We start from the raw sequence: 19,928 nt of genomic DNA, 5'->3' as shown, positions 1-19,928 counted from the left end.
GCCACCCATAAATCATTTGGCCTTAACTCCACTTTCCTGCTTGCTTCCCTGAAGCCTTCGACCTAATTAGAAATCTGTCTATCTCCTCCTTAAATTTACTAAATGTCTCATCTACAGGTCTCTGGGTTAGTAATTTCCATAGATTCATGATTGTTTGGGAGAAATAATTTCTCTACTATCTCTAGTCCTTATCCTAAAATGATAACTTATTGCAAATTACCCACATGAAGAAATATTTCTCCACATCCATTTTGTCTGACCCCTTTAACATCTCATGTACCTTAATTGGATCTCCTCTCATTCTTCTAATCTCCAGAAAGTATCAGCATAAACTGCTCCATCTGTCTTTGTAAGACAAACCCCTTATCAATTTTTGAGAAAATTTGTAGCTCAGGTTGATGATAAGTCTATAAGTTAGCTTGCTGAGCTAGTAAGGTTTATTTTCAGATGTTTCATCACTATAACTAGGTAACATCATCAGTGAGATTCTCTGGTGAAGCACTCGTGGTATGTCCCGTCTCTCTATTTACAGGTCTTGGTTTCTTAAGGTGGGTGATGTCATTTCCTGTTCTTTCTTTTCAAGGGAAGGTAGATAGGATCTAAATCGATGTGTTTATTGATGAAGTTCTTGTTAGAATGCCACGCCTCTAAGAATTCTCATGCATGTCTTTGTTTCACCTGTCCTAGGGTGTGTGTGTTATCCCCATCAAAGCAGTGTCCGTCTTTGCCTTATGTATAGAAACTAGTGATAGTGGGTTGAGACTTTTGGTAGCCAATTGCTGTTCATGTATCCTGGTGACAAATTTCCTGCTAGTCTATCCAATGTTGTGTTTTTTTACAGTCCTTGCATGGTATCTTGTAAACGACGTTAGTTTTGCTGATAATATCTAATGGATCTTTTAGGTTCATTAGTTGCTGTTGAAGTGTTTTGGTAGGTCTGTGGGCTACTATGATGCCAAGGGGTCTGAGTAGTCTGAAAGTCATTTCTGATATGTCTTTGATGTAAGGTAATGTAGCTATAGTTTTTGATTGCGTTGTGTCTGCTTGTTTGGGTTTGTTTCTGAGGAATCAGCAGATTGTGTTTATTGGGTACCCGTTTTTCTTGAAAACGTTGTATAGACACTTTTCTTCTGCTTTTTTAGTTCTTGGGTCCTGCAGAGTGACGTAGCTCATTGAAATAATGTCTTGATGCAGCTCTGTTTGTGGGTATTGGGATGATTGCTTCTGAAGTTAAGTATTTCTGTAGATGCTGGTTTGAAGTTCTCCATTAACTGTACGTTCAGCTGTCACATCTAGGAATGGGAGTCAGTTGTCGTTCTCCTCCTCTTTTGTGAATTTTGAGCCTGTCAGGATATTGTTGATGGTGTTGTATGTTTCCTCTAGTTTGTTCCGTTTTGTGATCACAAAGGTGTCACCTACGTAGCGGACCCGAAGTTTGGGTTGGATAGATGAATCTCTGGAATGAATCAAATGAACTGACTCAATTACAACTACCTATTAAAATTGGTTCTTTCGAGTGTGGATCATTTCTGCACAGTTCCTCATCAGGAAAAGTGCCTGTCAGAAGGTTTGTAGCCTTACAAACAGATTATCTGATCCTGACTCTGTCAAAGAGGGATTTTTTTTAGCCTTTTTCTGCCATTATGTCATAGTTAAGAGTGGGAAACATCAATTGAGGTTTCATTGTTTTGCCTTGCAGAGTTTTGACCCCCCCCCCCCACCCTCCCCCCCCCCCCCCCCCCCCCCCCCCCACCCCAAGAAAGTAATGAGGATGACATTTTGATTACACCTCAAATATTAACCCTAGTGGGTTGAACACTATGCCTGCTCTGGGTGGTGCTGTTGTGATAACACCACAGGTAACCTCCAGTTGAACAGAAAATTCAAGCCTGGGAATATGACAAGAGTTATTGCCCACACATTTCTATCCTTTATCTGTGTGCATTACAAACATACATTCCCCACCTGCTGCCTGTGAAAGACAATGAGGGAAAACCGAACTGGGAGTTTCCTCTTCGACCCACATAGGCGATTGAAACCAGTCCAGACGCTCACGTTGGTCTAGACTTACATAACAACAGGATATTTAACCCACTGTAAGAAATTATCTGTGGCTCGGGAGAATCAGCAGTTGCTCAAAGGAATTTAGTCGAACCACATGCACCGCAAGAGTCGTCAGGCTCTTCCTTGAGCCCATGGCTCAGTTGTTCGTGAAACTAGAACAGCCAATCTAGTTCTGCCCTGTCACAAGAAGCAAACTTGATTGTGTGTTTGTAATAAGTAGCCCAGATAAATGAAATCTGGTCTGTTCAATATTTTCTAAACCTCAAGCCAATCACCACCAAGTTGACACTTCTTTGAGATTATTTGGGTAAATGAGGTGTTTCATATGAGAAATAAATTTTACTTTACTTCCTTTTCAAAGCCTCATGCACATGTGGAGACCCGTGAGGAGACTGTCATTGTTATTGTTAGCAGCAACACATATTGCTATCCATGGATCCTTATATTCCTAGATAGACACTGCTGCCAAGCACTAGTTCAATGTCACTGTCTCTAGTGCCCTTTCTAGCTTGTCGTAGAGTTAAACAGCATGGAGACAGATCCTTCAGTCCAACTCGTCCATGTCCTCAATTAATCTGGTTCCACCTGCCAGTATTTGGCCCACATCCTTGTAAACCCTCCTTATTCATAAACCCATTCCAGATGTCTTTTAAATGTTATCATTGTACCAGCCTCCAGCATTTCCTGTGGCAGCTCATTCCATACACGAACCACCCTCTGTGTGGAAAAACTCTGAGCATATTTTAATGGTCCTATGAGTTGTTGATGGTTTTCTGACTCCTTGGAAGATGGAAAACCTTTTCCATTTCTGGCTGCACTTGTCTATGATCCAACAGCCTTTTATTTTATTGTTCACTTGTGGGATGTGAACATTGCTGGATTGGCCAGCATTAATTGCCTATCCATAATTGCCCTTAAGATGGTGGGATACCATCTTGAAGCATTACCATCTCTGTGGTGTAGTTAAACTTGATTTAAAATTTTACTTAGTTTCTCTTTGTTTACCAGATGACTTGTTGCACATGATATTACACACTTCTAATTTTGAAGAAAAACACTTTTATGTATATCTTATTTGCCTTTGTACACAAAGTAGGCCACTCTTGCTTCCAATTCTTAGGGTTTTTCTTTTGATTTAGGATATTTACACATTTTGACTTATCCATGTACACTTGTGATATATCCACCAGTTTCCTCAGCATTGTGCAATCGATCTGTTCCAAACTTTTCTGCCATTTTATTAAAGTTCCAGTCTTGCATTACCAGATATTTGGCACTTTTGGTCCAATTGAAATGTTATAGTGTCGAGGTGATTATTTCCCAGATGATTTCTCACACGGAAGTCCATTACCATTTTTGCCCATTACCAATTTCATCATTAATAACTCTTTGATATGATGGCCACAAAATTATTGCAGATTGATGGGGGAGGATGTCTTAACTGCAGGCCATCTTGGTCAAGATTTGCAGCACAGACTTCTATCTTTGGGAAGCTGTCTCACCCAGAAACATTGGCTGTCCTTCTGGCATCTGCAGAGTTTGAAGGTGTCCCAGTTATTGTCACAGCCAAAAGTGACACTGATACATTACCTGTGATGTGTGTCTGAATTGTTATTGTCTAGACATATGCTTTGAGGTGCTGATTTCACAGTGCTCACTCTCCCATTAGCTGAATGGGCAGGATTTGTAGTAGTCTATTTCAAAATCTTTTAACTATCCCATCTAACAGCTGGATTCTGCCACTCTCAGTTTGTCACTCTTGCATAATGCACATTGTAGGATACTGCTACATTTGCCCCCCTTCATAGGATCACTCTGTATCTTGTTCATGAAAAACCTGAGCAATCTTGAGGGGTTCTGTTCTCTTCTACTTCTGTTCTCACTGTATAATAGCTCATACTTATACAGCAATCAGTTCTCAGGACATTCACATCTTCTGCAAACCATTAACTATTGACTGGCAGATGGTGAATACCTGGATTCAACAAGTTGGAAACATGCATTTAGTTTTATCATCTCATCTCCCCTTCTTCCTGTATCAACCTCTGTTACAGAACTGAGCAAACTTGTTTGCCTGGTAGCACTTGGAAACCAGCCCATTAATTACAGCGCCTCGGAGATTGGATTTCTTCCAGATTTATCTTTTCTGATTTAATCCTACATCACAACACTTGGATCTGTTTCCATCTGCAACTTGGAGAATTGAAACAAATGGAAATTCGCTTTAAATTTTAAGAGCATTTCCTAGAATGTATATGGGACACACACACAAGGCTCAACCATGTTAAGTGTTTCCAACACTCCTACATCAGGTCAAGTATTGGAAACAAATCTTAAATTGTATCGGTAAGCTATATGCATTGAAAGGTTTCAGTTGACTCAGTTGTTAACAAAAGCTCCTTAATCAGATTAAATAGTCCTCCTTTTCCTTTAGTGTTTGCAAGGAACTTGAGTTTTCCCAGAATAATAACCTTAACTATTTTAGCACTCATTCATTGTAACTGAATTAATTGAGGATGTTTTCAGGTTATAAGTACTGCACTCATCTTTCTTGATTAAGGGGCAATCTCATTGAGATATTTAATATGATTGAAGGACTTACTCGATAGAAAGGAACCATTTGCCCTGGTGGGAAGGAGTCCAGAACAAACGACACAGGTTTAACTTCAAGCCAGCATATTCAGGGATAAAGCCAAGAAACACAAAGTGGAGTGAAAATCTGGAACTTTCTTCCCTGCTAATGGTAATGAGTTGGTGGTGGCGTGTTGGTCAGTTGAAAGTTTCAAAGCCATGATTGATGGTCAAGGCTATTACGGAATAAGGAGTAAAATCGGATAGATGAAATTGAGATCCAGAAAATCCATGATTTAATGAAATGGTGATATAAACTCAGGATGCCGAAAGATTTCCTTCTGTGTTTAAACACTCAGGTGTCCTTTGAGAGAAAGCATACCGAGTCCACCAACACATTAGGGTTAGGTCCCTTTAGACATCAGTGGCTATTGCAGGGACGAGGGTGTATCAACCTCTCTGATAATGATATTTTGATTTTATTTTGGTTAAGTTTCTATTAACTGTAGGTAGATTTTCTTCCAGTACCCTACCGAGGGCTGTCTAATTCGTTTAAGTTTTTTTTTAAGGAGTGGAAAGAAGGAACAGGTTCAGGCACTGGACCATGTGGGGAGTTATTGTACCCAACTCTATGCCCCTATTCTGTGGTTACATCTGCAACCTGGTGCCCATGGAGGGGGGCGAGAGAGAGAGAGCACGGTGCCCATCAGAACATTCCAGACCTTCTGCAACCAATGGCCACCATGAGTGTTGGTGTGCATCCTCATCCCTGAACTGATGTTATTTAGAAGCTTTTTATTTAAAATAATGAGCTAATGGGGTTGTATTTTAAAATTAGTAGAAAGGAGAATTTTTTGGGCGGCACTGCTGCCTCACAGCGCCAGAGACCTGGGTTCAATTCCCGCCTCAGGCGACTGACTGTGTGAAGTTTGCACATTCTCCCTGTGTCTGCGTGGGTTTCCTCCGGGTGCTCCGGTTTCCTCCCACAGTCCAAAAATGTGCAGGTCAGGTGAATTGGCCGTGCTAAATTGCTCATAGTGTTAGGTAAGGGGTCTGGGTGGGTTGCGCTTCGGCGGGTCGGTGTGGACTTGTTGGGCCGAAGGGCCTGTTTCCACACTGTATGTAATCTAATCTAATCTAATTCATGGTAGCATTTTATTCCAATCACTAGCCACCACTGTTTGGTATCTTTACGTAGGATTGTGCCAATGATCAATTTGTTGAAAAGGGTTAAGGAGATTTTTGGGAGAGCACTCAAGGTTTACCTTTGGATTAATAGGATGAGGTGACATTTCCTCATTGATACTCCAGTTTGATAATTTGCACTCAATCTTTCCTCTTTCAGAATCTGCGTTGCTAAGGAGCAAAAATGTTCCATTAAAGTTTGAGCAGGTGCCATTAAATCTTCAAGCTTTCTTTGGTTAGGTTTATATATTTTTCAAACATATTTAACCTATTTTGCCTCATCAGTCTGTTCAGAGATGTTATGACACAGCTCTAGAGTAGGTGAGACTTGAACCCAGGTTTCTTGGTCCAGGGGTAGGGATACTGCTATAAGAGCCCCTTCTTTGCTTAGTTTAAGGTTCCGTAAAATCTTGCCAGTTGAACTCAGTTTAATGGTCCTACCTGACATCTTGCAGTTTTTCTACAATAACAATATGGACTTTTATCCAGTCAAAAATATGTTTTCTAATATTAGGGAAAGGATCTAGACCTGATGAAGTCAATCAGATTTCCAGGAAAGCCTCTTGTGTATGTCTCTCCCATTGCTGAAGATGCGGTGAAGCTTTCAAATGACTGATCAAATGGTTCCCTCTGGAGATGGAAACATAATGCCCTTATCTCATGTGGGTCTCTATGCAATGTTAGACCTACACCATCATGTTTGACTTCTAACTGCCTCTAGCGTGACCTGGTAAGACACCCATTTCATTAAAACCAACAATCCAGGATGGACAATAAACAGTAGACTTGCTAATGCTGCCCACATTCTGAGAATGATTTTTTAAAAATAAAAAGCCTGCGTGATTATCTATGCATGTGTGTGGGTGTCACATTCACACGCAGATGGATTTGTAAACAACAATCCATGAGCGTTGAGTGCTTGTCTGAGTGCCTTTAAAAGTCTATTGTAGCAATTTTAAACCGAGCTGCTTGTCTCATGCTGTTGAGTTTGGGTGAAATTTGGGTTTTCCACCCTCAATTTTTCATTGTGTGTGGGGATTCACTTCAGAGGTAGTCTGAAACAGGTGTTTCTCCTGATCCAATGGTTTTCCTATCCACGTGATCAGATCAAGCTTAGCCACATCTGACTCCCACGTATTCTTAGTTCAGGTAACCAGGGATGTATGATGTATGTCTAAGAGAATGTGTTTTTTTTCTGCCAGTAAATATCTAAGCGTGCTTATTGTGAATGCCTTTGTGATTCTCTCTATGTAAAACTCTTTAGTGTATATCAGTGTATAGTGTGGGTCATAAATGCTAGTATGGACCTGTCAGACTAAATAGCCTGTTTCTGTACCATCAGATTCTGTGTTTCCAGCTGCATTTGTTTCTCTATCTGTAGCTGTGCTTCTTCCTGATTGTATGAGTTGTGATTGTTGTTGGCAAGGCCAGCATTTGTTGCCTATCCCTGGAATTGATTGGCTCTCCAGGCCATTTCAGAGAGGACTGCTAATTGTCAATCACTTTGCTATGTGTTTGAGTCACATGTAGGCAAGACTGGTTAAGGATGGCAGATTTCCTTCCCTAAAGGACATTAGTGACTGGATGGGTTTTCAATGACAATCAAGTGGTCACTTTTGCACCAAGATGGGATTTGAATGTATCCCCTCAAACATTAGCCTGGGACTCTAGATTATTGGCTTGTAACATTACTAGTACCCCACTGCCTTCCCTTAAGTGTGTGCCTGCCTGTGTACATCTCTGCAGTGTGTGTCACTGTGTATATAAGAAATAGGAGGAGAAGACCATTCTATATGTCAAGTCTGGTCTGCTATTCAAGATTAAGATCGTGCTGATGTGCTGCCTCCATTCCACTTTGCTTGTTTCCCTACAACTCCAATCCCCCCTGACAGACCAAATCCCTATCTCCAATCCTAAGTATACTCAATGACAGAGGTTTCACAGTCGTCAATTCCAAAGACTCTAAACCCTATCAATGAGGTCTCTATATAGGTACAGGAGTAGACCATCTAGCCCATTCTAGATCATGTCTGATTGTCTTCTTGATGTCATTCTCCTGCACTATCTCGTCTCAATGTCCATAGTCTCCAGAAATCAACTATTTTCTGTCATAAACACACTCTGTGATTGTGCTCCCATAGCCCTCTGGGAAAGGAACTTCCAAAAGTTCCTGCTTTCTGAGGGAAGAAATCCCCATTTAGCTCACTCTGTCTCTTATCCTGAGATTGTGCTCCTAGTTCTAGAGTTGTCAGCTAGGGAAAACATCCTAACTCCATCCACCCTGTCAGAAATTTGTAAGGTTCAATCAGATCACCTCATGATGCAAAGCTTTGGAGAATACAGACCTCCTCATAAAATAATACCACAATCCCAAGGATTAATCTGGTAAGCCTCTGCTGTACTCTGTCTATAGCAGGTATATCCTTCCTTAAATAAGGCAAAGTATACAATACTCCATCAGGGCTCAATACAATAGCAGCAAGACATCTTTTTGATTTCAGTACTCAAATCTCCTTCTGATGAGAGCCAATGTACCATTTCTCTTCCAAACTGCTTGCTGACCTGCAATGCTGGCTTTTAGTGACTTAGGACCAAGGACACCCAGATCCCTTTGGACCTGCACTTCACAATGGTCCAGCATTTCAGAAACAATCTCATTTTCTGTTTTATTTTACCGAGTACATCACGACATATTCATTCAAATGATACTCCATTCACCATGTCCTACCCTATTCATTTCAGTTCTGTCAAAGTGCTATTGAAGTCTACTGCACCCTCTACACAGCCTACATTCCTACTTTGGTCTGTGTCATCGACATATTATTACAGTTGGCCTCCACGTGTATCCATGTAGCCTGTGTGTATAGTGTGTTTCTGAAGTGTGTCTGTGTGCAGTGTGTACAGTATATAGAGTACGTCTGTATCTGTTTGCATGTTTTTGTGTATATTGTGCATGTCTCTGTGTGCAACGTGTTTCTGTGTTCACCTGTATGTCTGTGTCCACTCTATTTTATGTGTGTCTCTGTGTCCACTCTATGTTGTGTGTGTTTCTGTGAACACTGAGGTTTATTTGGAGAAGGATAGATCCGAATAGTTCAGGGGCATGTTCTCGCAGCCGCAGTTCCTCTCCCTTCCTCTTGGCACTACTTCGATCTCCAAGCTTCATCCAAATCTCACTCACGTACAATTGCGTAGCAGTTTGGGAGAAGCTGCACAAGCGGCAGGAGGCTCGGAGAGTGACCCAGTCCTGCACCTTTCCTGCTCCGGGGATTGAGAAGCCGGGGCTCCATGTGGAGCAGCAGCTTCGGGACATATCCAGGGAGCTGGTGCCAAGTTGGAAACTGCCCGATGCTCCCTGACCGGTGGTCTTCTCTTTGGGAGACGGGGGACTCTCGGTAGAAGCTGCCCGTGTTGCTGAGCCCGGGAGGACGAGAAGTTCCAGCCCGGGCTGGTCTCCGTGAGCAGGAGCTGGAGGAGAGTGGGCCAGTGGGAGGGTGTTCCGGGAGAGATGGTCTGGATAAGGAATGCCTGGGAGCCTGTGCGAAACGGTGTGCAAGCAGCGTACTCCCCAGCCCGGCGCTGTCTAAAGCCGGACTGCTAGAAGCTGAGAACACAGGCAAGGAGCCTGCACTTGCCTTTTTACTGGAATTAACAGCGGCATTCACCCCCTGGACTTTTTCAGAGAGAAAGGGAAGACTTTTTTCCGACTTGTCTTCAAAGGGGAGTCTGTGTGAAGCAGCTTTGCAACCTCCGAGCTTCTAAAAGCTGGGATCTTCCTGTTCATCAGTGTTTGGGGATCGGGGATGTCCCTGGTCCCCGGAGGGAGGGAGGGGGGTAGGGAGTTCCCTGATGTTTTGACTCGATCCCTGATGTTTTGACTTGACCCCCCCTACTCCCAGTTTTGTTTCTCTTTGAAGAGGGCAGCTTGTCTTCTCCGTGTTTTTTTTGTTAATTCGCACTCCTGACCCGGGTTTGATTTTGTTACCCCCCCCCCCCCTGTCTGTCTGGTGAATGCTGCCCCTCAGGCTGGGATATGGCAGCGGCTCTTGCCAGCTCCTTGATCCGGCAGAAGCGGCAGGCGAGAGAGAACAATGCCGACCGAGTGTCAGCCACCAAGCGCAGGAGCAGCCCCAACAAAGCCAAGAAGTCCCTGTGTGAGAGACACGGCCTCGGGGTCTTCTCCAAAGTCAGGTTCTGTAGCGGCAAAAAGAGACCAGTCAGGAAGAGAGCAGGTTAGTGTTAACTCTTCCTCTGCCGCTGAACGCCGTTTGTCCACCGTTCTCTCCAGTTCCCCGCATGTTTCCCGTTTAAACCCTTGGAAGACTTTTTGTGGAATATTCTTCAAAGTGCATGTACTGGTCTCAAACTAGTTAATGGTGTGTGTGTGTGTGTGTGTGTGTGTGTGTGTGGGGTGGGGGGGGGGGGGGGGGGGGATTGGGGCGAGGCAGGGTGGTGGTGTTGAAAGTGTGACATTGTAAACACAGGAAGCCGGATAGAACGTGCACACCTATGAGTTTCCAGGTTCAAAACCTTTCTTACTCGTTTCCTTCCCCTTTCACTTCCACTCTCTCTCACAAGCATACACACTCTGTCTCTCCATCTCCCTCATTCTCCCTTCTCTCTCTAACACCACTTTTTCACATACTTTCTTTCTCATGTTCCTCCCTCCCTATCCTTCCCCCCCTATCCTTCCCCCCTCCCTCCCTATCCTTCCCCCCCCCCTCCCTCCCTATCCTTCCCCCCCCCCTCCCTCCCTATCCTTCCCCCCCCCCTCCCTCCCTATCCTTCCCCCCCCCCCTCCCTCCCTATCCTTCCCCCCCCCTCCCTCCCTATCCTTCCCCCCCCCTCCCTCCCTATCCTTCCCCCCCCCCTCCCTCCCTATCCTTCCCCCCCCCCTCCCTCCCTATCCTTCCCCCCCCCCTCCCTCCCTATCCTTCCCCCCCCCCCTCCCTCCCTATCCTTCCCCCCCCCCTCCCTCCCTATCCTTCCCCCCCCCTCCCTCCCTATCCTTCCCCATCCCCCTCCCTCCCTATCCTTCCCCATCCCCCTCCCTCCCTATCCTTCCCCATCCCCCTCCCTCCCTATCCTTCCCCATCCCCCTCCCTCCCTATCCTTCCCCATCCCCCTCCCTCCCTATCCTTCCCCATCCCCCTCCCTCCCTATCCTTCCCCATCCCTCCCTCCCTATCCTTCCCCATCCCTCCCTGTCCTTCCCCATTCCTCCCCCCTCCCTGTCCTTCCCCATTCCCCCCCCGTCCTTCCCCATTCCCCCCCCGTCCTTCCCCATTCCCCCCCCCCGTCCTTCCCCATTCCCCCCCCCGTCCTTCCCCATTCCCCCCCCCGTCCTTCCCCATTCCCCCCCCCCCGTCCTTCCCCATTCCCCCCCCGTCCTTCCCCATTCCCCCCCCCGTCCTTCCCCATTCCCCCCCCCGTCCTTCCCCATTCCCCCCCCCGTCCTTCCCCATTCCCCCCCCCGTCCTTCCCCATTCCCCCCCCCGTCCTTCCCTACTCCCCCCCCCCCGTCCTTCCCTATTCCCCCCCCCCCGTCCTTCCCTATTCCCCCCCCCCCCGTCCTTCCCTATTCCCCCCCCCCCCGTCCTTCCCTATTCCCCCCCCCGTCCTTCCCTATTCCCCCCCCCCGTCCTTCCCTATTCCCCCCCCCCGTCCTTCCCTATTCTCCCCCCCCCCCGTCCTTCCCTATTCCCCCCCCCCCCGTCCTTCCCTATTCCCCCCCCCCCGTCCTTCCCTATTCCCCCCCCCCGTCCTTCCCCATTCCCCCACCTCTATCCCATGCCTCCCACCTTCCATCCCCCCATTGGTTCTCTCCCGTTCTGTCCACCCCTTGTACCCCTCTCCATCCCCAATCATCAGCCCCCTTCTACACCGTACCTTCCATTCCCCCGCTTCCATCCCCATCTCTCTTCCCCCACTCCTCATCCCTCTTCCCCCACTCCTCATCCTTGCCCCCTCTTTCTGCTCCCTTGTGCTCTCTTCCTGTTCCCTCTTCCTCCTCCCATTCCCTTTTCCTCTTCCCTCCATTTCCTCTACTACCACCCCACCTTCCCCCAATCCTTTCCCCCTTTTCTTTCTTTCTTTCTTTCTCTCTCTCCTCCCTTTTATCTTTTCCCACTTCTTTCTCCTCATCTTCTTTCTCTTTCTCATTGCCCTTCCCCCTCTTCTGTACCTCGCTATATTTGTTGCTTATCTCACCACTCTCCACCCCGCCACCCCTCCCCCTCATTCCCACAACTGTCTCTCATGTATGGACTCATTTTCTTTCTCTCTCTCTCCCACCCATTCATTCTCACAATGTCAGGCAGCATCCACTGTGTGCAGTGCCTCTGCTCCCACTATCTCTGCTGCAATGGAATTGAGAGTGAATCACATTCACTAGGAATATACAGTAACCAGCAAAAGTCTCTCACTTTGCGCCAGTGTTTGCATTGTGTGCTGTACCGGGCTCACATCTGGCCCACTTATGCCTTTGTCCATGTTTAACATGGCTTTGGAACCTTATTTTACATTATTCAGTTGCCCTGTGTGCTAGTATCAGGGTGCACATTTAATTTGTGTGGATCATGCTTCTGAGGGTATTCATTGCATAAATTTAATTTTGTGGAGAGGAGATAGATGGGAGCTGCAGGATGGAAGAACTTGTAATGATATCTTGTACAACCACTAGGTAATAATTGATTGTTGGGAGGGTAAGTAGTGCTTGTCATGTATTGGGTGACAGTTGCTTGTGATCACTGACTTGTCACGCTTCATTTGTAAAGCAATCCTTTTGTTTGCATACTTTTGTACAGAAGTTTAAACTTGGGACAGGTTGGTGAATTGTGCATAATCACTTGGTGTCTGTGTGTATATGTCTCTGTGTGTATCTATCTCTATCTGTTGTGTATGTTTGTTTCTATGAATGCCTTTGTGTATGTCTCTGTGTAAATGTGTATGTGCCTGTCACTCTGTGTGTGTCTGTCTCTATGTGTTTGTATCTCTGTCTATTTTGTGTGTGTGTGTTGTGTGTCTGTCTGTCTGTCTTTGTGTGTCCATGCATATGCCACAATAGGTGTCTCATTCAAACTAATACGAGATGTCCCTTTTAATCATCTAGTTGTGCAGAGACACGTGCATTTAGCTGCATCCATCTGAACCCCTCCACAGTCTGCAACCCCAACTCTCCTACCTTAAACCCCATGCCCAAACTTTCCATTGTTTGGGATTTGATCCCATTTCCTTTTTGAATGCTGGGGTTTCTTGTCACCTTTCTGTTATTACAGAAACAAAACACTGGGAACTTGAAGTAAAATCTAAAAATCATGTACTCAGTGGCCCTGTTAATATCAGTCGAGAGAGAGAGAGGCAACATTCCAGGCCAGTGAGCATTCATGCAGATATGATTCTGTATTGGTGGAAGAACATCGATCGAAAATGTTAATTAACTCTCTCTCGTTGTCCACAGAGGTGACTTATTCCTTATACTGCTTCCTGCTTTCACATCCGGGAGTGGGATAGTGCATTTCCCTGGGTAAACTCAACTTCAGCAGGCAGACTGTGGAAACGAAAATCGCAGTCTGGTCCTGTGGTCAAGAAAAGTTAATCCTAACAATGTAAACACAGCAATTAAGGTAGGATGGGTTGCCTGCAAGAGACATGGTACCCCTAAGCTGTAATTAGCTTTAATGGAAGAATACTTTGTATGCCCAAATGCTTCACTGTGTAAGGTTGTTCTGATTTTTAGTTGGATCCATTGTCCAGCTGTCACAGACCGATTTCCCCTGACCCCATGGTGTCGACTTTGCTATCCCAGGGCATGTGGTACAGGGTCCCCCCACCCCATGTGCTAGCTGCCAGTTTTGACTTGATGATTTCATGATTTCAGGAGGCCCAACAAACAACAAATTGCATTGGTATAGCATCTTTAATTAGATTACGGATTAGATTAGATTACTTACAGTGTGGAAACAGGCCCTTTGGCCCAACAAGTCCACACCGACCCGCCGAAGCGCAACCCACCCAGACCCATTTCCCTACATTTATCCCTTCACCTAACACTACGGGCAATTTAGCGTGGCCAATTCACCTAACCTGCACATCTTTGGACTGTAGGAGGAAACCGGAGCACCCGGAGGAAACCCACGCAGACACGGGGAGAATGTGCAAACTCCACACAGTCAATCGCCTGAGGTGGGAATTGAACCCGTGTCTCTGGTGCTGTGAGGCAGCAGTGCTAACCACTGTGCCACTGTGCTGCCCACAAATGCATCAAAAATATCCGAGTATGCTTTTCAGGTGCATAATCAAATAAAAGTTGACATTGAGCCCCATAAGGTTTTCTTATGTCAAGTGTGTAAAAGCTCCGTCAGAGAGTGAGGGTTGGAGTGCTGCCATCCGAAAGGAGGAGAGGGAATTCCAGAGGGATAAATAATGTTGAGCAAGAGGCCGGAGCTTGAGGGACACTGGGATCTTGGAGGGTAAAGAGTTGGAACAAGTTACAGAGATAGGGAGGGATTTGAAAGCAAGAGTAGGAGCTTAAACAAAACAGAAAATGCTGCAGAAACTCAGCAGACCTGGAAGTATCTGTGGAGAGAGAAGAACAGTTAACGTTTTGAGTCGAGTATGACTCTTTGGAACCCATGTTCATTATGTCACGGAGCCACGTAGGTCAGTGAGCATGTTTGGATTGGTGACAGGGGAGAGAGGGCGGGGTATTGTGTGCTCGGATACAAGCAAAGGTGTGTTCACTGAACTGAAGATTCTGGAGGATAGAAGATGGAAGGCCAGTCAGGAGAACATTGGAATACTTGAGATTGGAGGAGGAAGTGTAAGATGGTCACCATGGTACAATGGGCAGGAATATTCAAAAAGGCAGATGGATAAAGGGGAAAGGTCTCACAGGATACACAATACTCACTGCTGTATTCAGCCATCAACGGCAGCTGTGTCTGACCTGTAAAAGAGAGAGGTGCGCACTGGATCTCAGCATAAAAATATCCAATGAGACATCACCCAAGAAATGCCATTGAAATGTGTAAGTGTTTAATATATTTCTAACTGAGGGCTTTTGGTGGCTACTGGTTGTGTAAATTATGGACTTCACAGACATGTTTAGACATAATAGTGAAGGCACTTGCTTCCCATCATTGCAGGATGCCCAAAGGTTCCTTACATTACTTCTTGCACTAGTCACTGCTATAATGTAAGAACTGTGGAATCCAGTGTGGGCATGGCAAGATCCCACAAACTGCATTGACACAATTGATCAAATTATATTTTCAACAACTGTTTAAACGAGGGATAAATATTAGTCAGGAGAATGTAGAGCACATCACTGCTCTGTCATGCACAGTGTCGCCAGATCATCCTCCACCAGCAACAAACAAAAGGCACATCATCTTTATGGTACTTTGTTGCTGCTAATATTCTGGTGCAAACCAGCTTCATATAGGAGAGGAGGACAGTTACCAAAATTGACTTGACTCTTTCTTCTCTCTTGTTGTATGCTTGCTTCTCCCTGAATATTAACCTGAATTTGAACGTCCTGCTTTTTACTAAATCCTTCTATGTGGCTGCCCCAAGCACAGTTGGTGTCGTACATCCCATGAGCCAGAACTGCGGCCATTTCTGATTTGTCAGACTGTGTTGTTGGTTTAACCATGTGAGAAACTGAGACAGCTTTCTGAGGTTCTCCTGGGTCCAGTCACTTTCCCAGTGCCAGGCTGACATGTGATTGGCGCATTCAGTGAGCTGGCACATTCAGGCTTGTCCAATTAAATTCCATTATTCCCTCCTGCTTACCAACTCTCACCCTGCCCCTGCTCTGTGTTTTATTTTGCTTCAGTTTCAGGAGTTCCCAGGAAAGGGGAATATCGAATGTGAAGAACACAATGCTAATGTTTCCTATGCTGAACTGTGTTCACCTTGCTATTGTTACTTTCTGGGCTTGCCCTGGGATAAGTGAAGGCAGTTTATTCACAATTTTATGAATTCACCTTCCTACATGCTGCTCATATTTTGGCTGACGTCCCATTATCGTTCTCAGAATAGATGATCCCTCTGAAGACACGGCACCATTTTCCAATTTAGAAGAAAATGTTTTTAAGACAGAATTCACCCAGACCAAAAATTCATACTAAAAGTTAATTAAGACCTTTTTTTCCCTAAAAAGATGATTCCTGTCTGAAATTGACCAAGTCTTAATGCTCTCAAAAGCAGCTTCAGAAAAGTCCAGATGAAATTGATACTAGAATAAGGCTGATGTGTTCTCAGTAAACTGGGGAGAGCCCTGTTTGAGACAAGATTGACTCGACCCTGTCCTCTTTCTTGTTTATCTTTGGTTCTCCCTGAATATTAACCTGATTTTGAGCATCCTGATTTTCACTGTATCCTTATGTGCGTCTGCCCCAAGACCAGTTGGTGTTGTATGAGCCAGGAGTCAGATTAGAGGCCAAAGGTTAAAGGAGAAAAGTTAGAGTTGGTAAAGGGTAGGGAAATGACGCCACAGTTTAACACTGGATGCCATTCCAGGGTTTACTCTGACTATGATTGATGGATTCTTGTGGTTCAGTGTTGGTGTGGTTATTGCGTTCTGTGGATTCACTCTTCCTTTGATTGGTGAAATCGCTGGAATCACTCTGTGTGATTGGTGGAATTCCAGGGTTCAGTGTCACTGCGATTGGTTTAGCCCCTGGGTTCACTAGTTTTAATTGGTGGAGATCACAAGTTTCTCTATTACTGTGGGTTTGAAATTATTTCAGTCCAATCATTTTTCCCTCAGTAGGTTACGGTCTTTCTATCATTCTAGCAGTGCAGACCACTTACCTCATTAGGGGAGAAAGTGAGGTCTGCAGATGCTGGAGATCAGAGCTGAAAATGTGTTGCTGGAAAAGCGCAGCAGGTCAGGCAGCATCCAAGGAACAGGAGAATCGACGTTTCGGGCATCAGCCCAAAGAAGGGCTGATGCCCGATACGTCGATTCTCCTGTTCCTTGGATGCTGCCTGACCTGCTGCGCTTTTCCAGCAACACACTGACCTCATTAATCCAGATGTGGGAAATGTTTCTGATCTGACTTTCCCATGTAGGTCCTGGATCAGTTTTAATTCCTTCAAGTCAACTGAGAGGAAGCATTCATTTGCCTTCATTAGCCTGGAATGTTAAACTCTTGCATCTCTTGGAGAAAATCCGCAGTGTAGATGGGGATGGGAGTAAATACATGATGGTATACCAACAATGGCAGGTTGTGGGTCACACCAGACAGACAGGTTGATTTTATCCAACACGTAAATTGTTCATGTGCTCACCTCTCCTCCAGTTTCACCCATTGGAGGAAAATTTTAGCGTTGTTCACCATTTGCAACTTAAAATCTTGTAGTGGTTTTCTGTTTATGGTCTTTCTGTCACCCGCGTAGTTTTTGGCACAGTGCATCAACTCTGTTGTCCCCAGCACCTTTGAAAAGATTAATGTTGGAGTTTCATTAAGCACCCAGCTATGTGAGCTGGGATGCCTTTCAATATTAATTTGCCCACCTGCTTCAAGAATTCCTGCAGTATGGATGGGCCCACTCGCTAGAATTGAGTGACAAGAGTTCTCACCTGCCATATGTTCCTTGGAACACATTGAACCTATCGTGGTGGCAGACGGTTGCCCAACTGATCCTATCAAGCAATAACAATCATTAATCTTGAGTGTTGGCAAAGCTCGCATTTTTTTCCAAAACCTTGTAACCAGAAAGTTGATGGCTGGGGACACAGCAATGGAATGAGTGATTATTGCCCCAACAGTCACTAAGGAAGGGTGTGTACATTTTAGTGCTAATCTTGAAACACGATGGGAGGAGGTTAGAAGGATGCGACACCTTTATGGACCCCTCTGCTACAGAGTGGTGTTGCAATGTCTGAGGTGCATTTCACCAGTTCCCTTACACTGCAGCAGCAATGCACTCTCAAACTTACAGTAGCTATTGGTTTGTTGGGAGAACAGAAGTAAGCAGTTTAGAGTCGTAGTTGTTCATCATTAACCAACAAAGATTTAATGCAATTGTTCATTTTAAAATGACTAGGTTCTGTGCAAAAAATGTAAAACATATCGTAAGAGCTTTCTGTCCAAAGTTGCCTTGGAAAGAGTACAGAGGAGATTTATTAAGATGTTACCGAGGATGGGGATTGTGAGGAGTGACCAAAAAAAATTAGAAATAAGGGATCTCTCACTTAACACAGAGATGTGTAGAATTTCCTTTCTCATGGAGGGTTTTGAGTCTTTGGAACTCTCTTCCACAAAATGCAGCAAACGCATTGCCTTTGATATTTTGAAGGTCGAGGTGAATTGTTTCATGGTAATTAAGGAGTGGAAGATTTTCAGATGAATGAGACTGTGAGTAATTCAATCAGCCATGATCTTGTTGAATGGTAGTGCAGGTCCGCGGGGCCAAGAACTTGAGTGGACAAATAATTATGCTGGACGTCAATTGTTTTTCATCAGTCAGACTAATTCCAAACAGAAAATGCCAGAAAACTGCAGCAGGTCAGGAAGCATCTGTTGAGAGAGAAATAAAGTTAGTAGTTCACCTAAACTCTTGTTTCCCTTTTTAGTAATTCTTCATTGTTTTGGAAATCTACTCTGGTCTTCACAACTTTCGAAGATCTCCAAATTGCTCTATCTCTGGCTTGCCCAGTTTTAAACATTCTCCCACTGGGGATGTGCCTTTGGTTGCCTGAGCCATATTTCTGGAACTCACTCCCTCAACCTCTTCCTTACCTTTTAAGACCTTAGAACATATCTTCCTTAAGCAAGCTTTCAGTCACATGACCTATTATCTCCTTATATCAATTTTTCCTTTATTATGTCCCTGTGAAGTGCCTGAGAACACTTGTTTATATTAATTGTGCTGTATAAATGGAAGTTGTTTTACGGGCAGGTTGGGTCAGGTTGTCTCTTGCCATGTTGTTCAATTTTTGGACCCTATGTTCAGTGCAATCCCTGAATTAAACTGAAGTCTAATCATGGCTTTAATTTAAAGTGCTCGCACAGTCCATTCAACTTTATGCACCAAATAGATTGGGTAAGATTTCAAACTGTCATCCCATTCCCAACTTGTCTCTGTTTTCTTCCTGGGTAGTTGGCTTAAAATTGGAGCTCTGTACCGAAGATGAGAGAAGAACCTTACTTTTCCAAAATCAGAGTGATCCGAGTGAAGTTTGAAGATGCAGCAGAGCCATAGTTATTGCTTCCCCAATTTGCTTAATGTAAATTCAGTGTTAAAGTTGCTGCCCTTTTCCCTGAGCAGCTTTTCAGCACAAGCAGCTGTCTGTTTTTCTGACACATAGCTGGGTGCACAATATTCAGACACCTTCTGCTGACAGGCAATCTGCTTAGTCTGAGTGGGCAGAACAGTCTGTACTTGTTTGCACACTGCAGTGTTATTAAAAGTCTCACCAGACCTACTCAGGCTTGTTCTACAGCCAAACGTATTTTTGTGTCAGGTGAAGCTCTGTAGGTACTGTCATGACAGCACCCAGTTTGTCTGTCGTAGCAGTGGACTAAATGACTGGTTATCTGTTTTAGTGATATTGTTTGGGGGTGAAATAATAGGCAAGAAATGCCATGCAGAACTCCTTTGCATTATAAAGCATGGAATCATTTATTCCTACTTGACACTGCTCACAGGTTCTCGGTTTAACATCTCAATCTGGTGTGGTGACAGTGCAGCACTCACTCGGTACTGCACGGGGCATATCAGCATGGATTAGTTGCTCTGGTGTCCAGACCTGGGATTTAGCAGAGGGGAAATTGCTAATTGAAGATTGTTGTTTGATGGCCTGAAAACCCAATCTGAGAGAGAGCTGCTATTGTACTCCAGTAAGCTGCAGACTCTCAAGCTGATCCTTAGTAGGAATCTCAATGTATTGCTCGAGTATTTAGAAATGTAGAACATAGAAAATAGCTGCATGAGGAGGCCATTTGGCCCTTCGAGCCTGCACCACCATTCAGTATGATCATGGCTGATCATGCAGTTTCAGTACCAACTCCCGGTTTCTCTCCATAACACTGGATCCCTTTAGCCGCAAGAGCCATGTCCAACTCCCTCTTGAATCTATCTAATGAGCTAGCCCCC

At 44.8% G+C, this 19,928-nt stretch overlaps 1 protein-coding gene across 4 annotated transcripts in view; it reads left to right on the top strand.

The window, feature by feature from the left end:
• fgf12a (fibroblast growth factor 12a) overlaps positions 1–19,928 on the top strand; it is a 327,722-nt gene that overhangs the window by 147,805 nt on the left and 159,989 nt on the right. For 2 of the 4 annotated variants that reach the window (XM_072572132.1, XM_072572133.1), the window contains exon 1: positions 9,028–10,052. The exons of the other annotated variants lie outside the window; for them this stretch is intronic. In XM_072572132.1, the coding sequence (XP_072428233.1) occupies positions 9,854–10,052 (199 nt within the window). In that variant the 5' untranslated portion in view covers positions 9,028–9,853. Of the gene's footprint in view, positions 1–9,027; positions 10,053–19,928 lie in introns of those variants that run through there. 4 annotated transcript variants of the gene reach the window in all.

Source organism: Chiloscyllium punctatum, chromosome 6 (genome assembly GCF_047496795.1).
Source record: "Chiloscyllium punctatum isolate Juve2018m chromosome 6, sChiPun1.3, whole genome shotgun sequence".
In the NCBI taxonomy this organism is placed as follows: Eukaryota; Metazoa; Chordata; class Chondrichthyes; order Orectolobiformes; family Hemiscylliidae; genus Chiloscyllium; species Chiloscyllium punctatum.
Note: the sequence above shows the minus strand (reverse complement) of the source record. Positions and strands in the feature narration are given on the sequence as shown.